At 46.8% G+C, this 18,419-nt stretch overlaps 1 protein-coding gene across 2 annotated transcripts in view; it reads left to right on the top strand.

Moving 5' to 3' along the window:
- CLPTM1 (CLPTM1 regulator of GABA type A receptor forward trafficking) overlaps positions 1-14,468 on the top strand; it is a 32,214-nt gene extending 17,746 nt beyond the window's left edge. For both annotated transcript variants that reach the window (XM_081200341.1, XM_081200342.1), the window contains exons 5-14: positions 56-173; positions 1,787-1,872; positions 3,031-3,151; positions 3,703-3,947; positions 5,686-5,779; positions 6,464-6,654; positions 8,218-8,313; positions 9,052-9,187; positions 10,597-10,764; positions 13,014-14,468. In XM_081200341.1, coding sequence (XP_081056467.1) covers positions 56-173; positions 1,787-1,872; positions 3,031-3,151; positions 3,703-3,947; positions 5,686-5,779; positions 6,464-6,654; positions 8,218-8,313; positions 9,052-9,187; positions 10,597-10,764; positions 13,014-13,330 — 1,572 coding nt within the window. In that variant the 3' untranslated portion in view covers positions 13,331-14,468. The remainder of the gene's footprint in view (positions 1-55; positions 174-1,786; positions 1,873-3,030; positions 3,152-3,702; positions 3,948-5,685; positions 5,780-6,463; positions 6,655-8,217; positions 8,314-9,051; positions 9,188-10,596; positions 10,765-13,013) is intronic.
- Positions 14,469-18,419: the final 3,951 nt, after the last annotated feature.

Raw genomic sequence — 18,419 nt, 5'->3', positions numbered from 1 at the left:
TTTCAGTAAAATGGATGAGGCCAGTAGTCCTATTGCGTTGGTTGTTTTTTTCCAGAGCGTTCAGCACAACGGCTCCATGTACATCCACGTGTATTTTACGAAGAGCGGGTTCCACCCCGATCCGAAACAGAAGAACCTGTACAGGCGACTCGCCACGGTCCACACGTCTCGAAGTAAGCCTTCCCCCCCGTCCCTCTCTTTTTGCCGGGAATCTGCAGCCGATGGTTGTGGGTAGAGATGTCTGCACTCAGCACTGTTCTCCCCCCTTCCCCCAGGGCACCTAGTTCCTCGCCTTCTTGTCACATCCTGCCACTTGCCCCACTGAGGCCCCCATTCCCAATTCCAGTAAGTGATGCATTTCCTCTCTCTCTCTCTCTCTCATCTCTCTCTCTCTCTCTTTCTTTCCCTCCAACCATCCTGGAGCAATGATAGGGACTTGAGTGCTACTGGGGCTGCCTTGTCCTTTATGTGGCTGATGCATTTCTGTGCAGTCAACACGGTGATGTTTGACGGGGAACTGCAAACCTGCAAACATCTTTTGTAGCCACATGCTAGGAAGCTGCAGCGGGTTGCAGATTCCCAGTGCATATTTGCTGTGATAATGGATGGGGGGGGGTGTCCCTCTCCCCATGCCGGAATTCAGTATGGTTCGTGATGTGTGTTCTCTCATATTCGAGCACGCATTTCGGTATATTTTCGTTCAGTGGTTGGAGCCCTATGGAAATGCCGCTGGCTTTCAGCAAAGCAGTGTGTGTGTGTGTGTGTGTGTGTGTGTGTGTGTGTGTTTTGTAACATCTGGAAAAGGCATGGGGGGTATTTGAACCCATGGGCAAGAGCCTATATTCTGCGGGGGCAATTCTTACTGGAACTTTCCAAATCTTGTATAAATTCAAGTGCTAAGTGCAGCACTGAACATGTTCCGTACCCCTAAAAGTCTGCATCTGAAAACCGAAAATTCTGAGCTCAGAGTTAGTTTTGCAGGTCCTATGCTATATATTGCTTGGGGGGGGGGGATAATCTGTAAATGTCCTGCCAACTCACCTTTTGTTTTTGTGGTACCACTCTGGGACAGAATAGTAGTGATGGGAAGAAGAGCGAAGGAACCAAGCAATTCATTGATATTATACACCCATAAAAACAGAAAAGCATAATTGCGTTGGACTTGTTCCTTCTCCTTTTTGGCATTTGTGTATTTGCAGAGAGGGATTTGCTGCTGCTGCTTTTTTTTTGCTATATTCTTGCAACTGTGGAAGAGTATATGAGGAACATGCCCTCCTCTGCATCAGAGGCCCTTCTCTGCGTGCCCTACCTGAGGGTGGAGTGGGAAGTGGCTGCGTGAGAGCAGGCCTTTTCAGTGGTGGCCCCCTGTCTGTGGAATCCTCTCCCCAGGGAGATGTGCCCAGCCCCATCATTGTCACTTGTTAAGTGCCAGGCTAAGACATTTTCGCTCACTCAGGCCTTTGGTAATTGCCTCCTTCAATGGTGTTCATATTTTACTGAGGTGCATGGGACTTGTCCTAGCATATTGCTGGATGAGCCTTTTATGCATTGTTCATCGTTTTAAGGTCTTTATTTATTGCACTTGTTTTACTTTAGGATTTTTTTCTTTTGTACAAAGTGACTGGCAAATGTAGTAAATAATAATAACAACAACAACCGTGAGCGATAGAAACAGAGGTTGAAACGTGCTTGTAGTTCTCAGGTTCAGGATAATGCTACTGTCTAGCTTTACCTGCTAGTAGTATTTTGAGTCTGCTTACCTTTCCTTCCCCTTTTTCCTTTGCAGTGATAAATAAGTATAAGCGCAGACGGTTCCAGAAAACCAAGAATCTGCTCACGGGGGAGACAGAAGCAGATCCTGAAATGATAAAAGTAACAATTACTTCTTATCTCAGACCCCCTGCATATTGCCCTCCCCTCTCCGTCCTCCTTTAGCTGTCAAGGTCACAGTTTCTTTCCCCCCTTCCCAGTGGGCACAGTCCCACAGGGCTTCTGGCTAGCACACCTCCATTCTTTCTGTCCCCATAATTCATCCTTCCCGGATTGTGAGGTTGGCAGCCCAAGGCTCTCTGGCAGAGATGAGCCTCTGACAAATCAACACTGGTGGCCAAATCACTATGCTTAATGTTGCAGAACTATTTTCATCATTCCTTTCAGTTCCTCACTTCATAATACGCCGAAAGCCTCCACCTGCCGTCTTTCTTCTGAAGTAGGGGGCGGGAAATTCCATGAACCGTTCTCGTGTATTTATAGTGCTGGAAAGATAATATTGGGCAGGGTGGGGTGAGATGAAGGCAGGGAGGAAATCTATTAGAAACCGCTACAGTAAAAGCCTGGGTTTTTATTGAAACGCTTGGTCTGGAAAAGAGCTCTTTGCAAACTGAGGTTTTGTGGTTCATGCTGGGGGGATATGTTTTAAGTGATGAGTTGAGGCTTGCCTGTGGTCTGCCCAGAAGCATCTGGCTGCATGATGTTGGGAACAGGATGCTGGGCTAGATGAATTCTTACGTAATTGGGGGGGGGGGAGGATGCCTTTGGGGCTGATTTTGGCTCCCTGCCATCCAGATACAGCCTTTGGGGGGTGTTGGCAAATGAGCGAGAGCGCTATATTTAAGCCTCACTTCTTGCATGCAGCCGACATTATAATTTGTGGGGACTCTCTTAGCCCGGCCTCCACCACCCCTGTTCAAAATCAAGCTTTGCTGGTCACACCTGTGTCGCTTTGAATAGAGTGAGTGCTGAGACCCCTCCAGCTGCCACTTAGAAGGGCTGTGCCTAAGGCTAGCCAAAGGCCTTTGTCAAGCATGTTGGCTTCTTCTGCAAGCCCGTGGCTTCTGATACAGCTAATTAGAGGCCTTCTTCCTTGGCATCTCTAAACATCTTCCAGGCTGCGGCAGGAATAGGAGCCGTCCCTTCTGACAGCATAAGGGTCAAAATTGCTTTGAAAACCTTGACTGTATCTATCTGCAGCAGTCCTGCTGCTGGGTTTGATGTGGAAACTGCTTGCAGTCCTTTACGCTTTTGTTGCAGAGAGCTGAAGATTACGGCCCCGTGGAGGTGATCTCACACTGGCACCCAAACCTCACCATCAACATTGTGGATGACCACACACCATGGGTAAAGGGCAGTGTTCCTCCGCCTCTGGACCAATGTAAGGACAACAGATAATTAGCTCCTCAGGCCGCCCGGGTCACAATATGCAGTTGCAGCGGGGAGAGAAGAAATAAAAGCATGACTGTGGCACGTTCCCTTTTGCACACGAGCTCAGGCTGAAACCCGCAGCCTGGAAATTCCTTCCGGTGTGGGGGGAAAAAAGGGGTCAACTTTTGCAGCCTGCATGGTTAATTTGAAAATCCAGGTTGTTGGGAAGTTTTCAGTTGTGCTAATCTACCCCCCGAGCTTCAGTTTGGTTCTCTTTATGGATGTGTTGAGGGGAGAGGAGAGCCCAGAGACAGACGAAGCATGGAAAAAGGTGCACAAAATTATTTGGAAAGTGATATTTAACGTGTAAGGATATTTGTGCAAATCGCCAGCTCATTTGAAAGAAAATCATGCCGTGGTGCAATGCCGTTGTTGTGATAAATTTATGAAATTGTCAGATGCGGGAGACACCTGGGGTGTGGGGTTCCTTTTCTGCGCTCCGCTGTGCCTCGGCAGCATCCTGGTCCAGCTGCACAGCCCTTTGGACTCTCTTTGTTTCAGATGTGAAATTTGACGCGGTGAGTGGCGACTACTACCCCATCTTGTACTTCAACGATTACTGGAACTTACAGAAGGACTACTTCCCTATCAACGAGACACTGGAGCGCCTTCCTTTCCGACTGTCCTTCTGCCCGCTGTCACTGTGGCGATGGCAGCTGTATGCCGCCCAGAGCACCAAGTCCCCCTGGAACTTCCTGGGGGAGGACTTGTATGAGCAGTCGGATGAGGAGCAAGACTCCGTAAAGGTGAGCAGGGAGTGATGGCAGTGATGCCGTTTCTGGGGGGGGGAGGGTAGGGGAGCTGGGGGGAAATCTCACACCCGGCAACCAGCGCATTCCTTTGGTTTCAGATAGTAAATGGGTAGATGAGCCCTACAAAGCTCAGGACACAAATTGCCATGGCCCTCTATTAGCTGTGGTAGCTCGTTTACCAGAAGTAATGTATAGCCACTTTCGCCCTACAGAGGAGCTGGCGTTGCGGGCTTCATTTTTTTTTTTAAATAAAATATTTATTAAAGTTTCAGAAAGGGGAATTACATAAAAACAAAAAATACAGAGGTAAAAGACAAAAATAAAAATACAAGAAGGATACAGAATAAAAAAGTAAGTACACTTACAGAAAAAAAGGAAAAAAATAAAAATAAAAAAATCAATCTTTCCATATCTTACATTCATATCCTTGTTTCCCTGACCTCCTCATACCTCCCTTTTTTGTGTTCCAATTCAATTAATTAATTCAGCAATTTCTTTCCCTCCTTATTATCCTGATCTTTAATCTTAATATATTGTAACATTAAATTTTTACCTATTTAGAAATCCAATTTTCCATATTCTTTTATATCATTACAGCTAGAAACCACTTAACTTCAATCAAACATCATTCTAACATTCATTAATTTTGCAATATTTCTGTAAATAATCTTTAAATTTCTTCCAATCTTCTTCCACCGACTCTTCTCCCTGGTCTCGGATTCTACCAGTCATTTCCGCCAATTCCATGTAGTCCATCACTTTCATCTGCCATTCTTCCAAAGTGGGTAGATCTTGTGTCTTCCAATACTTTGCGATGAGTATTCTTGCTGCTGTTGTAGCATACATAAAGAAAATTCTGTCCTTCTTTAACACCGATTGGCCGACCATGCCCAGGAGAAAGGCCTCTGGTTTCTTCAAGAAGGTATATTTAAATACCTTTTTCAGTTCATTGGCGTTGCGGGCTTCATGGCCCCACCATGCGTGTAGTGGGTGGAGGCCAGCCCCCATGCGATTGGGGGGATTCCCGGCCGCGTCACCCCCTGGCCGGCCAATTGGCCGGTTCAGGGGGCATGGCCTACCCTATAAAGGCAGGAAGAGGCCGGGGATCTCCCTCTTTGCTGCTCATCAGCTGGTATAGTTCTGTAGATGGAAGAGGGTAGGTAGCGCCATCACCTGCCCTGCATATTAAAGGGTAGTCCGGTAAAGGATTCCGGGGGATGTGACTGTCCGAAGCCTAGGGAGGTGAGGGCCTAAGGCACACCCCTAACTGTGACCCAGAGGGAGTTCCTAGTTGATGTGCATCAGCAGGACTCCCCCTATTGGTGGTTAACCCTTTCCGGACTTCAAGTGGACGGGCTGAAGTCAGATATAGTCGGTTAGTTGGCCTAAGCCAATACTGCTCATCACCTGTAACCAATAAAGCTGCGACCTTTTTTAGCCCATTAACCTTAATAATTGTGTCATGTGTCATTATTTCCACATGGGGGGGCGGGGAGTGTGAACTCACCACGCAATTAGCGTTAACTCTGGAAATGTATACCTGATTCAGATCGAACTAAGCCTTCTACAGCAGAAAAACATCAGGAGGCTTCCTTTGGTCAGAATTGAGTGTACATTTCCAGAGTTAATGGTAAATACGTTACATATGACTGGCGTGCTTCTAATTTTGTATATTTTGGGGGTGCCCTGGAAATGCTGGTCTTTCTCATACCCTCTTTCTCCTTTCTCCTAGGTTGCACTATTAGAAACCAATCCCTACCTTCTGGCGTTGACCATTATTGTTTCCATTGTACATAGCATTTTCGAATTCCTCGCTTTCAAAAATGGTAGGTTCCAAAATATTTGAGCTTCTTCTCTTCTCTCTCCCCAGCCCCCTTTCCCCCTCCTGCCTGTTTAAAGCCAGAAGGTGAAGGGGGCAGGGGAGGATGACGCAAGGCTCTAGCGCAGCTGCCTGTCTTCCTCCTCAGTGCCTTCTGCGCTTCAAGTCAAAGCCACCTCTGGCCAGATACCAGCCTAGCCAGCAGTACTGGAGGATTGTGGGAGGAGGGTGGCGCTGTGGTCTAAACCACCGAGCCTCTTGGGCTTGCCGATCAGAAGGTCAACAGTTCAAATCCCCGCAACGGGGTGAGCTCCCATTGCTCTGTCCCAGCTTCTGCCAACCTAGCAGTTCGAAAGCACGCCATTGCAAGTAGATAAATAGGTACCGCTGAGGTGGAAAGATAAACGGCGTTTCCGTGCACTCTGGCTTTTGTCACGGTGTTCCATTGTGCCAGAAGCGGTTTAGTCATGCTGGCCACATGACCCGGAAAGCTGTCTGTGGACAAACGCTGGCTCTCTCAGCCTGAAAGCAAGATGAGCGCCACAACCCCCTAGTCGCCTTTGACTGAACTTAACTGTCCAGCAGTCCTTTATCTTTTTACCTTTTACTGGAGGGTTGGGAAGTAGCTGCAGTGAAAAGCTGAAAAGCATTCTTTTCCTTTTAAACCTCTGTTTGTCATCTTCCTTTTTAGATATTCAGTTCTGGAACAGCAGGCAGTCCCTAGAGGGGCTCTCTGTCCGCTCAGTATTCTTTGGAGTATTCCAGTCACTCGTGGTCCTTCTCTACATCCTGGACAACGAAACTAACTTTGTGGTGCAAGTCAGCGTCTTCATTGGGCTCCTGATCGATCTCTGGAAGATCACAAAAGTTATGGATGTCAGGGTAAGAGCTGGACAAGGAGGGCAGTTAGTGCATGAAGGTGTCTGCTCTCGTCTCATCTCTTGTTTCGATGACATGAAATTAGGGTTGTTAAAACAAAGCAAAAAATAGGGATGAGATCCAAAAGGATCTCTCCTAGCTGGGCAGATGACCAGTACAGTGGTACCTCGGGTTACATACGCTTCAGGTTACATACACTTCAGGTTACAGACTCCGCTAACCCAGAAATAGTACCTCGGGTTAAGAACTTTGCTTCAGGATGAGAACAGAAATTGTGCTCCAGTGGCGCAGCAGGAGGCCCCGTTAGCTAAAGTGGTGCTTCAGGTTAAGAACAGTTTCAGGTTAAGAACGGACCTCCGGAACAAATTAAGTACTTAACCCGAGGTACCACTGTAAAATGGGAGGATCACAGGGTGGTTTTTGGTATTAAAAAAAATGAGAATATGTAGCATAATAGCAAACAAAACAGTAACATGCAGTTTAAAAGGCCATAGGCTGGCTAATTGAACCAAGGCCTGGTTGAAGAGGAATATTTTCACCTGGCACCTAAAGGATACGTAGTGAAGGCGCCAGGCAAGCCCCCCTGGGGAAAGCATTCCAGAAACGGGGAGCCACTGCAGAGAAGGCCCTGTTCTCGTGTTGCCTCCCTCCAGACCTCTCACGGTGGAGGCACACAAAGAAGGGCTTTGGATGATGAGCGCAGGGTCTGAGTCAGTTCATATGGGGAGAGTAGGTCCTTGAGGTATTGTGGTCCTGTCTCAATGGAAGCGAGTGTAAAATAATTGGGGCGAAAGAAACTAACTGATTGGGCGTGAGCTGGCAGTGACTGACTAGGAAGAAAAAGCACTTGGGTAACTGCGCAAGCCCAGCCGTTCGGAACCAAAGAAAAGCCCCGCTTGATCAACCCGGCAGCCCATCTTCCCCAGATCCAGTGGTCAGCCTGATTCCTCACAAACAGGGCCAGAAGCACGTACACAACCCTGTTCCTTCCAGTGGCGTAGTGTCTCTGAACATTGAGAGTTCCAGGTGGCCATTGCGACTTAAGAGCCATTGATAGCCCCGCCCTCCTCGAATTCCCTGCATCCCTTTTCGAAGCAGCCTGAGAACCAACTTCAGTACATGTTAACTGCCTTGCGCAAAGCAGTCCTTTATTTCACCTGCCCTTGTGCTTTTTCTGTATGAGGGCTCGAGAGTTATTTAAAAAGACTCTTGGTAATAGAACCGTTGCGTTAGTTTTTGTTGTTGTTGCTTCTGCAAGATGCTTAGAACTCTGCGTAGACTTCTAGCTATTTCGGAGAAAGCCGGGGATCTGGGACAATTTGAGTGTGAACAGGTTAAGCTGTTCCTGCCACAACAGCATCACATGGAGTTGGGTCAAAAAAGCATTTGGGAATCCTAGTTTCCTGCACATCGGCAGTTCTGGGATGAGAACACTTTTTGCCTCCCTTTGCATCGTGGGCTTCACCTCATTTGCTTCAAGTCCGCTGGATTCCCTTCCCTCCGAGTCTTGTCTCTTAACGCCTTTCCTCTCTCTGCTCTTTCCTCCCTCGGATAATGCTGCAACAGCTGGATCGGGAAAACAAAATTGCCGGGATCCTCCCACGCTTGACTTTCAAAGACAAATCGACGTACATCGAATCGTCTACCAAAGTCTATGATGACGTGAGTTTAGCACCTAGGAGAGGGTCCTCTCCAGATACTATGGGGAGGGGAGCTATTTTCCATGGTGGTGATTTGTACAAGTGCATACCGGCTAGGGAATTGGTTGTTTTCATTACTATTGTTGTTGTTAGTTAGTTACCCTAAGGGACGCGGGTAGCGCTGTGGTCTAAACCACTGAACCTCTTGGGTTTGCCAATCAGAAGGTCATCGGTTCGAATCCCCGCAACGGGGTGAGCTCCCGTTGCTCTGTCCCAGCTCCTGCCAACCTAGCAGTTCGAAAGCATACCGGTCCAAGTAGACAAATAGGTACCGCTGCGGCGGGAAGGTAAACGGCGTTTCCGTGTGCTCTGGTTTCCATCACGGTGTCCCGTTGCGCCAGAAGCGGCTTAGTCATGCTGGGCACATGACCTGGAAAAGCTGCCTGTGAACAAACACCAGTCCTCTTGCCCAAAAGCGAGATGTGCGCCACAACCCCACAGTTGCCTTTGACTTAACCATCCAGGGGCCCTTTACTTTGATTTTTTTTACCTGGGGAAAACTGCAAAAATCTAAAATGCAACTTTGAAAACAGACTAAAATGCTTAGTTACAACAAATTCAACCAAAAAACAACACCACATCACACCTGCACATGTGGGTGGCTAGTCAGGCACCTCTGGATCTCCCTCCGTTTCTAATTTTCCCAATTGTGGACTTTCCTATTCCTTCTGAACTTGTCTCGATTTGTTCACCTTTGCAGATGGCTTTCCGGTATCTCTCCTGGATCCTCTTCCCCCTCCTGGGTTGCTACGCTGTTTACAGCCTCCTCTACATGGAGCACAAGGGCTGGTACTCCTGGGTTCTCAGCATGCTCTATGGGTTCCTGCTGACTTTCGGTGAGTAATGGGAGTATTCGTAAAGCAGTGTTCTGTGTGGCGCGGCAGCTTGCATCTCCCCACGTGCGGAACTGGGCATCTCCATGTGAATTATGTTCTCTTCGCCCATTAACCCAGGGTTGCCCCAGACTCCAAAGCTTTGTCTCTTCTTTGTTTTATAAACAGAAAAAGCAAATCTCTAGTTATTCTGGAAAGAAAGTTATGGGGCAAAACTCACAGAAACTTCCTAAGCAATTTCTGTGAAATTTCCTTTCCTTTCAGTTTTAATTGCATACCGCCTTTCTATATTACTATGCACAAGGCGGTTTACGGGTTTCTTTGTTGAAGAAACAACAAAGACCACGCACCTTTTAACAATCTGAGCCAATGCAAAAAATGGCATAATAAAAACTTGACTTTAAAATAAGCAACTTCTATTAAATAAAGTACGGTAACACTCAATAATCCATTAGGATATAATAAGTAAAAAAAAATTTTTTCTTCCAGTAGCACCTTAAAGACCAACTAAGTTAGTTCTTGGTATGAGCTTTCGTGTGCATGCACACTTCTTCAGATACACGGAAACAGAAGTTGCCAGATCCTTCTATATAGTGAGAAGGTGGGGAGGGGTGTTACTCACTATATAGAAGGATCTGGCAACTTCTGTTTCAGTGTATCTGAAGAAGTGTGCATGCACACGAAAGCTCATACCAAGAACTAACTTAGTTGGTCTTTAAGGTGCTACTGGAAGAAAAAAAAATTTTTTTACTTTGACTATGGCAGACCAACACGGCTACCTATCTACTACTAGGATATAATAGTACGCAATAAAATTAAAGGTCAGCAAATAAGAATTAAACAAGTATTCAATCTTTGCAATTACAATAAATAATTCCTAAACTATAATCAATAAAAAAATAACAGAAATGAGAGTGGGGGTGGTTTGGCTACCTTGTATATTTTTCCAGGTACTAAGGAATGTTCTCTGTGCCTATTAGACAGCAACAGAATCAGCCGCTTTGTGTGTGTGTGTGTGTTTGTGTATGTGTGTGCGTGTGTGTGTGTGTATAAGTGTATAAATTGATCTCCACAATCTGGACCATAGCTGTCAACTTTTCCCTTTTCTTGCGAGGAATCCTATTCGGAATAAGGGAATTTCCCTTAAAAAAAGGGAAAGGTTGACAGCTGTAATCTGAACCAGCAGGACATAGCTGACTTCCCCTAGTAAGCAAAAGATTCCTGGGGATGTCCACGTCTCTAATTTTGTGTTTTGTCATCCACCCCACCCCAGGACACTCTCAATACTTGGAAGTGCACCCACTGGTCAGAAAAGGTTGCTGACTTCTGCGTTAACTACTCCAGCATTGACTTTTTCTTTTCCTTCCTTCCTTCCTTTGTTTTGTTTTGCCCTGCCCTGTCCCCCCTCCCAGGCTTCATCACCATGACGCCTCAGCTGTTCATCAACTACAAGCTGAAGTCTGTTGCTCACCTGCCCTGGCGGATGCTCACCTACAAAGCCCTCAACACCTTCATCGACGACCTGTTTGCCTTCGTCATCAAAATGCCCATGATGTACAGAATAGGCTGCCTTCGAGACGGTAATTCCTCTCCCTCCTCCTGCATCTCATCATATTCTCCCACCCCGCCTCCTGTGTATCTCAGGGGGGCTTTTTCTATGACCGCCCACTCCAAACCAATGATATCTCACTTGGTAGAGCGTGAGACCTTTAATCTCAGGATCATGGGATCGAGCCCCACATTGGGCAAAAGATTCCTGCGTTGCAGGGCATTGGCCTGGATGACCCTGGTGGTCCCTTCCAACTGTACAATTCTTTGTTTTTTTTTTTTTTAAAAATATTTATTGGATTTTCACAGATTATAAAAACACACACAATACACTACACAATACAAACATACACACACAAAAACAAACATGTATAATTTCAAGTCCTTTTTTTCTTGAAACTTGCTTCATCGACTTCCCCATACCTCCCCTTTCTGCATTCCAATTTCCAAATTTGTTTCAACAAATCCTCCCCCTTAATTTTATCTAATTATTTCCTTTTCTTTTACTTAATCTTTACAGCTGTAATACACTTACTTTCTATATCTCCAACATTTTAACACTCATTAATTTTACAATATTTCTTAAGATAAATTTTAAATTTCTTCCAATCTTCTTCCGCCGTCTCTTTTCCCTGGTCTCAGATTCTGCCAGTCATTTCAGCCAGTCCCATGTAGTCTATCACCTTCATCTGCCATTCTTCCAGAGTGGGTAGATCTTGTGTCTTCCAATACTTTGCAATAAGTATTCTTGCTGCTGTTGTAGCATACATAAAAAATGTTCTATCTTTCTTTGACACCAATTGGCCGACAATGCCCAAGAGAAAGGCTTCTGGTTTCTTAGGGAAAGTACATTTAAGTACCTTTTTCATCTCGTTATATATAATTTCCCAGAAGGCCTTAATCTTCGGGCACATCCACCAAAGGTGAAAGAATGTACCCTCAGTTTCTTTACATTTCCAACATATTATCAGGCAAATGATAGATTTTTGCAAGCTTGACTGGGGTCATGTACCACCTGTAAATCATTTTCATAATATTCTCTCTTAAGGCATTACATGCCGTAAATTTTATGCCGGTGGTCCACAACTGTTCCCAGTCAGCAAACATAATGTTATGACCAATGTCTTGTGCCCACTTTATCATAGCTGATTTCACTATTTCATCTTATGTATTCCATTTCAGCAGCAAGTTGTATATTCTTGACAGATTCTTAGTATTGGGTTCTAACAGTTCTGTTTCTAATTTTGATTCCAACTGTACAATTCTTTGATTCTGTTGAGTGATTCCCGGACAATGTGCAGACTTTTGCATATAATAATAATAATTTATTATTTGTACCCTGCGCATCTGGCTGGGTTTCCCCAGCCACTCTGGGCAGCTTCCAACAAAGATTAAAAATACATTAAAATGTCACACATCAAAAACTTCCCTGAACAGGGCTGCCTTCAGATGTCTTCTAAATGTCAGGCAGTTGTTTATCTCTTTGACATCTGATGGGAGGGCGTTCCACAGGGCGGGCGCCACCACCGAGAAGCCCTCTGCCTGCTTCCCTGTAGCTTTGGTTCTCGCAGTGAGGGAACTGCCAGAAGGCCCTCGGAGCTGGACCTCAACTTCCGGGCAGAACGATGGGGGTGGAGACGCTCCTTCAGGTATACTGGGTTGAGGACGTTTAGGGCTTTAAAGGTCAGCACCAACACTTTGAATTGTGCTCGGAAACGTACTGGGAGCCAATGTAGGTCTTTCAAGACCGGTGTTATGTGGTCTCGGCGGCCGCCCCCAGTCACCAGTCTAGCTGCCGCATTCTGGATCAGTTGTAGTTTCCGGGTCACCTTCAAAGGTAGCCCCATGTAGAGTGCATTACAGTAGTCCAAGCGGGAGATAACTAGAGCATGCACCACTCTGGTGAGACAGTTCGCGGGCAGGTAGGGTCTTAGCCTGTGTACCAGATCAAGCTGATAAACAGCTGCCCTATGCATACAGGTTCGTGTGTGTGTGTGTGTGTGTGTGTGTGTGTGTGTGTGTGGAAATATTAAATAAATGTGCCAAACAGGCTTCTAAGAGGTCTGAGATACCTCAGTCGGTAGAGCATGAGCCTCTTAATACCGGTCGTGGGCAAAAGATTCCTGCATTACAGGGGGTTGGACTAGATGACCCTCGTGGTCCCTTCCAACTCTACAATTCTGTGATCCTTGGACAAATCTATGGAGAGCTCCAAGCCAAAGTGCCCCTCTCTCTCCTAAACTGTTGTAACGCCTGGCCTTTCCTCCTCCTCCTCCCGCAGATGTCGTTTTCTTCATTTACCTCTACCAGCGGTGGATCTACCGGGTGGATCCGACGCGCGTCAACGAGTTCGGGATCAGCGGGGAGGACCAAGTATCTCGGACCGCGACGCCGAGCGTTGCTCAGCAGGACGGTGGCCCTGCAGTGCTGGCCAACAGGGCCATCAGGGCGGTAACGGAGGGCCCGGCAAACGGTGCCCCCGCAGCAGCGACGGAGAGGGGAGCCGCCGACATTCCCGCAGCCACCTCGGCGAGCTTGCCAGACGGCGCGGCCGAAGCACTCCCTTCGAAAACGGCGGAAGAGAAGAAGAAAGATTAACCTGCTCCCGCGTTTATTTTTTAAGATCCCTAACCTGACACTCTCACTGTTGGATAATGGACAGAAAGCAAAATGGGTGGGGGAGGCAAGCAGAGTTGCTTCGGCCCTCCAGGGTCCAAAGCGTTTTATTCTCTATTCCAGTAAACACGTGGCGGCGGCTGGGGCGGGTTTTCGGGAGGGGGCGGGGTGGGGTGGGAGGAAGACCGCTTGAAATGTTGGTGGAGTTCGATGTGATAAGCTGTATCCATGAGAGAGAAACCTCACCTCACCCACCCACTTCCCCCCGCCCCTCCGTAAATCTCTATGTTTAAAAGCAAAACTCAAACCAGTAATCATTGTGACCTCCATGCCATTGTGCGGGTATTTAGGACATTGTTATTAAGGAGTTTTCCTCCAAGTTGTGTCTCCGTTTCATAAAGAGAGCTGATGATCAGAACAAAAGATAGCAAAACACGGTTTCTCATCATTACATCCTAATAACAGACTCTGGATTTAATAAATTCATTTGGGTGTTTTAAGTTAATAATAATAATAATACACCAAAACGACCCCTCTGCTTCTCCCTCCTCCTGTTTCTTCTCACAAGGCTTTAGGGTAAGAAATTTCCTCCAGGACTGTGCATGTGTCACTGGGTGTAAAATCCAGCTTTCATTTAACAGCAAGATTCAGGTATCTAACACAGTGTTAATTATGTGTGAATTACTTCCTTTCCTTTGGGATCTTCAGTGGCTTTAGTATTATGGGGGGGGGGATTGGAGATTACCTGCTGTAAATTTGTGTGATGTCTCTCTTAACTGCCCCACCCACCCACACTGATTTTCACATAATGCCAAACCATGGTTTAGCATTACATATAATCCCAGCCCTCCTGCTTAACTCTGGCTTGATAACTACAGCTAAAGGACATTTGTTAACCGTGGTTCATAGTTTGCAAACCTTAGTTGTCATTAACCAAAGCTTAGCATTACTTCTAAGCCCAGGCCTCCTCCCTGAACTATGGTTAAGAAGCCATCGACCTCCACAAGCCAGACCTGGGAGTGAAGAGCAACAAAAAATTCAAACTGCTCTCAAGGAATGGCTGATCTCACTGTTGTTTTTAACTGTACTGTGCTGTAGTAAACCAAGTTTTGAGTGATCATCTGCCAGACACTTCGGCTTTCACTAATGTTTATTAGGTTTAGCATTAACCATGGTTTAGCTTATTGCACAGATTTAAAATTCCCCTCAATTTTCCCCCCATGCATTTTAAGGTAAGGTGCATCAACCCTTTGCTTATTTGAGTTGTCTCTCTCCCCTCCCCCATGTCTTGTCTTTCCCCCCCACTTAAAATAAGGTCACGGAGACCTATGCACAATTTTTCTTTTTAGGCTGTTCTCGTCTCGGATTTACAACGGCTAAACCACAGTGTGGGGATGCTCTGTTCCTGCTTTGGTCAGCAAAGCTTCCCTCCCCGCAGCAGCGGCACTGCTGCCTCCAAAAATTTGGGTCATGCTGGGTGGACTTTTCCTGGGGGAGGCTCCATAGACACACAGCTTTGCCTCCCTGCTTTGTGATGATTTCGCCCTTATGAGATGGGCTGTTCTTGCTCATAGACCTTTTCTGTAGCTCAGTACCAGGAAATCTGCTTTGTTGTTGTTGTTTAGTCATTTAGTCGTGTCTGACTCTTCGTGACCCCATGGACCAGAGCACGCCAGGCACTCCTGTTTTCCACTGCATCCCGCCGTTTGGTCAGACTCATGTTTGTAGCTTCGAAGACACTATCCAACCATCTCGTCCTCTGCCGTCCCCTTCTCCTTGTGCCCTCCATCTTTCCCAACATCAGGGTCTTTTCCAGGGAGTCTTCTCTTCTCATGAGATGGCCAAAGTATTGGAGCCTCAGCTTCAGGATCTGTCCTTCCAGTGAGCACTCAGGGCTGATTTCCTACTAGCTGCTGCTTTCCTTCCTTCCTTCCTTCCTTCCTTCCTTCCTTCCTTCCTTCCTTCCTTCCTTCCTTCCTTGTTTCGTTCCTCCCAAAGTGATGGAATGTGGTAGCTTAATCCCACTGAAGCAGCTGATCAGCCTCTGCTGGCGCGAAGTGTTCTTACAACTCTGGAACTGCAACTCCACTATCCAGAATTCTGTGCGCAGCACCAAATTTTACGTTAGCTCAGCCAGCCTGCAAAGAAGTGGCATTTGCTGAGCCCCGGCTATAGATTATTTGGAGACGGGAAGGGAGCGAGTGGCAGCCTCTTGCCAAGCCCATCCTCTCTTAAAATATCTGCCTCATCCCCAGGACCAACCTTTCTTCTTACGTTATAAAGGGCAGGAAATTCTTTTCGGCTAAACTTGCAGGCAGTCATGCCTCAGGAATGCTCATCCCAGGAATGTCTCGCAGTTGCATGTGTTGAGTCTGGACTGTCGCTTTGTGGCATCCTAACGGTTTATCTTGGATTAAGGGCATTGGGGGAACCCTTGCTGCAAAGAACACAAGGAAGGTGGGGGGAGAACGTGGAAGAATGGGGACGCAGGACCGACATCAGGCTAACAATTTCCCACAGGGCCCCTCTGTGTGAATTCCCTCCCTTTCTGAAGGAGCACTTTCTCCTGTGTGCTAACCATGGTTTAGCTTTAACCAGCTTCTAACTGGTTTTAATTCCAAAATGCTGCCTTTTGTATTAGGAATATTAATAATCTGGCTGGAGTATAAACTTGTAGGGAATACAGAGAAAGAGTCAGAGCATTAATACTTTGCTGCTTTAACCATTGGGAAATCTGGCTCTGGCTGCACTGCTGTACCCATACAGTTTCTCAGACTCCGGTCAAGTGCTGGCCAGTTGCTGTTAAGCCTTTATTTGCAGCCTTAAGAACTAGAAACTTGTTTTAAGGGTATAGCAAGGAGACTCACCATGCTGAGTTTTGTATCTAGTACCAGTTTCTGTGCTTGAGCAATGGCTATTTCTGCTCACACACCTCTGGTTACTGGGAAATAACAGCATTTTTAGAAGTGTGCAGGCACACGAAAGCTCATACCAATAACAAACTTAGTTGGTCTCTTAATGTGCTACTGGAAGGAATTTTTTAATAGCATTTTAAGAGACCTTTCTAAGGTAAAGGGGCCCCTGACCATTAGGTCCAGTCGTGGCCGACTCTGGGGTTGCAGCGCTCATCTCGCTTTATTGGCTGAGGGAGCCGGTGTACAGCTTCCGGGTCATGTGGCCAGCATGACTAAGCTGCTTCTGGCGAAACAGAGCAGCGCACGGAAACGCCGTTTACCTTCCCGCCGGAGCAGTACCTATTTATCTACTTGCACTTTGACGTGCTTTTGAACTGCTAGGTTGGCAGGAGCAGGGACTGAGCAACGGGAGCTCACCTTGTCGCAGGGATTCGAACCGCCGACCTTCTGATCGGCAAGTCCTAGGCTCTACACTGCGTTAATTTGCTGTCCAATAACCCATCCAGCACAGGCGCAAAATGTACCGGGCTGTATTGGTCTTTAAGAAATAAGAATTGCTGTGTAATGTTAGTGACAGTTCAAGCTGACCAGCTGCAGAGAGTGAAGAGCGCTGCAGGAGATCTTTTTGGCCATGTGCAATGAATTGTTAACGCTTCTGCTTTGCAGGCAAGATGGAGCTGCCACCCCCATGAACTGGCTTAAGATTTGATTTCTACAGACCTTAAAGGCAGCGGGGAGGATGCTGAAGGTTGAAGGGTAGCAACTTATACCTTTAAAATAATTTTTTTTTAAAGCATCCTTGGAGCTGGGATGAACCATCCTCAGCCTTCCAGATGTGATTGAAGTCCAGTTCACATCAGCCCCTGTCCGCATGGCCAGAGGTCAAGATATCATTGCGTATTAGATTTATATACTCTTCATTAAGAGACACAGGGTGGTTTGCAAAGGTGGTGCAACTGGAAGACCACAGTTCCCTGTTCTCGCTTTATATGGAGAACATCCCAGATTCAGGTGTTCAGATTCTGGCCATTCCAGATTAAAAGGACCAAGTGACAGGAAATACCCCGCAAAAACCACTGCTAGCATCAGAAGAGATGATCTTGAGCCTGAATAACTGACAGTCTAACCCGGTATTATAAGGCAGTGCTTCCTACATTCCTGAACTCTCGAAGGGGCAAAACTATTTTTGATAAATGGGAAATGGAAGCGGGGGGGGGGGGTGTTGGGTCAAGCAGCGGAATTTCAAAAAATATTTAAGGAATAAGCAAACACAACATCCAGTCACTATTCCAAAATGCAGAAGAAGTGGTGGCTTGGGGTGTGGCTCCCCATATTTTGTGAGGAGGGGGTGATCAGCTTTTCTCACTTGGTAAACTTTTGCAGGGTGTCTCCCAATTCCCCTGGGCTGTCCCACAAAACATGCCAGGGTGTGGCCTTTTGGGAGGGAGCTCTGTTCCATGTAGCTGCCGCAGAAGAAAACATCTGGTACCAGATGTCAACAGCTGTACATGCACACACACAGAAAGCCTGTGTTGGAAATGGCATTTTCCATTTTTGTGCGCGAGGCCACTGGAAAGATCTGAAGATGATGGGCAAAAGAAAGCCGGAACGTATAGCCCATCTGAGAAGGGACCTCTTTTCCAAATGGCCCCAGATAACCCCAGGCTCTTGGCGCGTAAGGGGTTACGCTCCTTCGCTGCAATTTCATATTTTCACAGCTTGTTTTGTTGACCTCAAGTTCTTGGCGAATCGGAGCGAGATCTGGCTTTGCCTTGCACTGGGAGTGTCTGTTTGGCAACCTCCATAGCTATTGGGTTACCAGATGTGTGTGTGTGTAAGAGAGAAGGGACACTCTTGCCCCTTTTGCATTAAAGGAAGGATTTTAGCCGGGGTAAACTTTCCTGCTCCAGCAGCACCCGGCAGAAAATCAACTCCTCTAAGCAAAATGGCCGTCCCAGTACAGGACAGGGGACCTGTCGAACCGCCAGGTGCTATTGGACCCCAACTCCCATCATGCCTCACTGTGAGCCATGCTGCCTGGGGCTGATGGGAGTTGGAGTTCAACATCAAGGCCTATGGCTTTTCTAACCTGGGTAAAGGTAAAGGGACCCCTGACCATTAGGTCCAGTCGTGGCAGACTCTGGGGTTGCGGCAAT

This window comes from Podarcis bocagei, assembly GCF_964188305.1.
Source record: "Podarcis bocagei genome assembly, chromosome: 7".
In the NCBI taxonomy this organism is placed as follows: domain Eukaryota; kingdom Metazoa; phylum Chordata; class Lepidosauria; order Squamata; family Lacertidae; genus Podarcis; species Podarcis bocagei.
The sequence above is the reverse complement of the archived record's forward strand: the minus strand, read 5'-3'. Positions and strand labels throughout refer to the sequence as shown.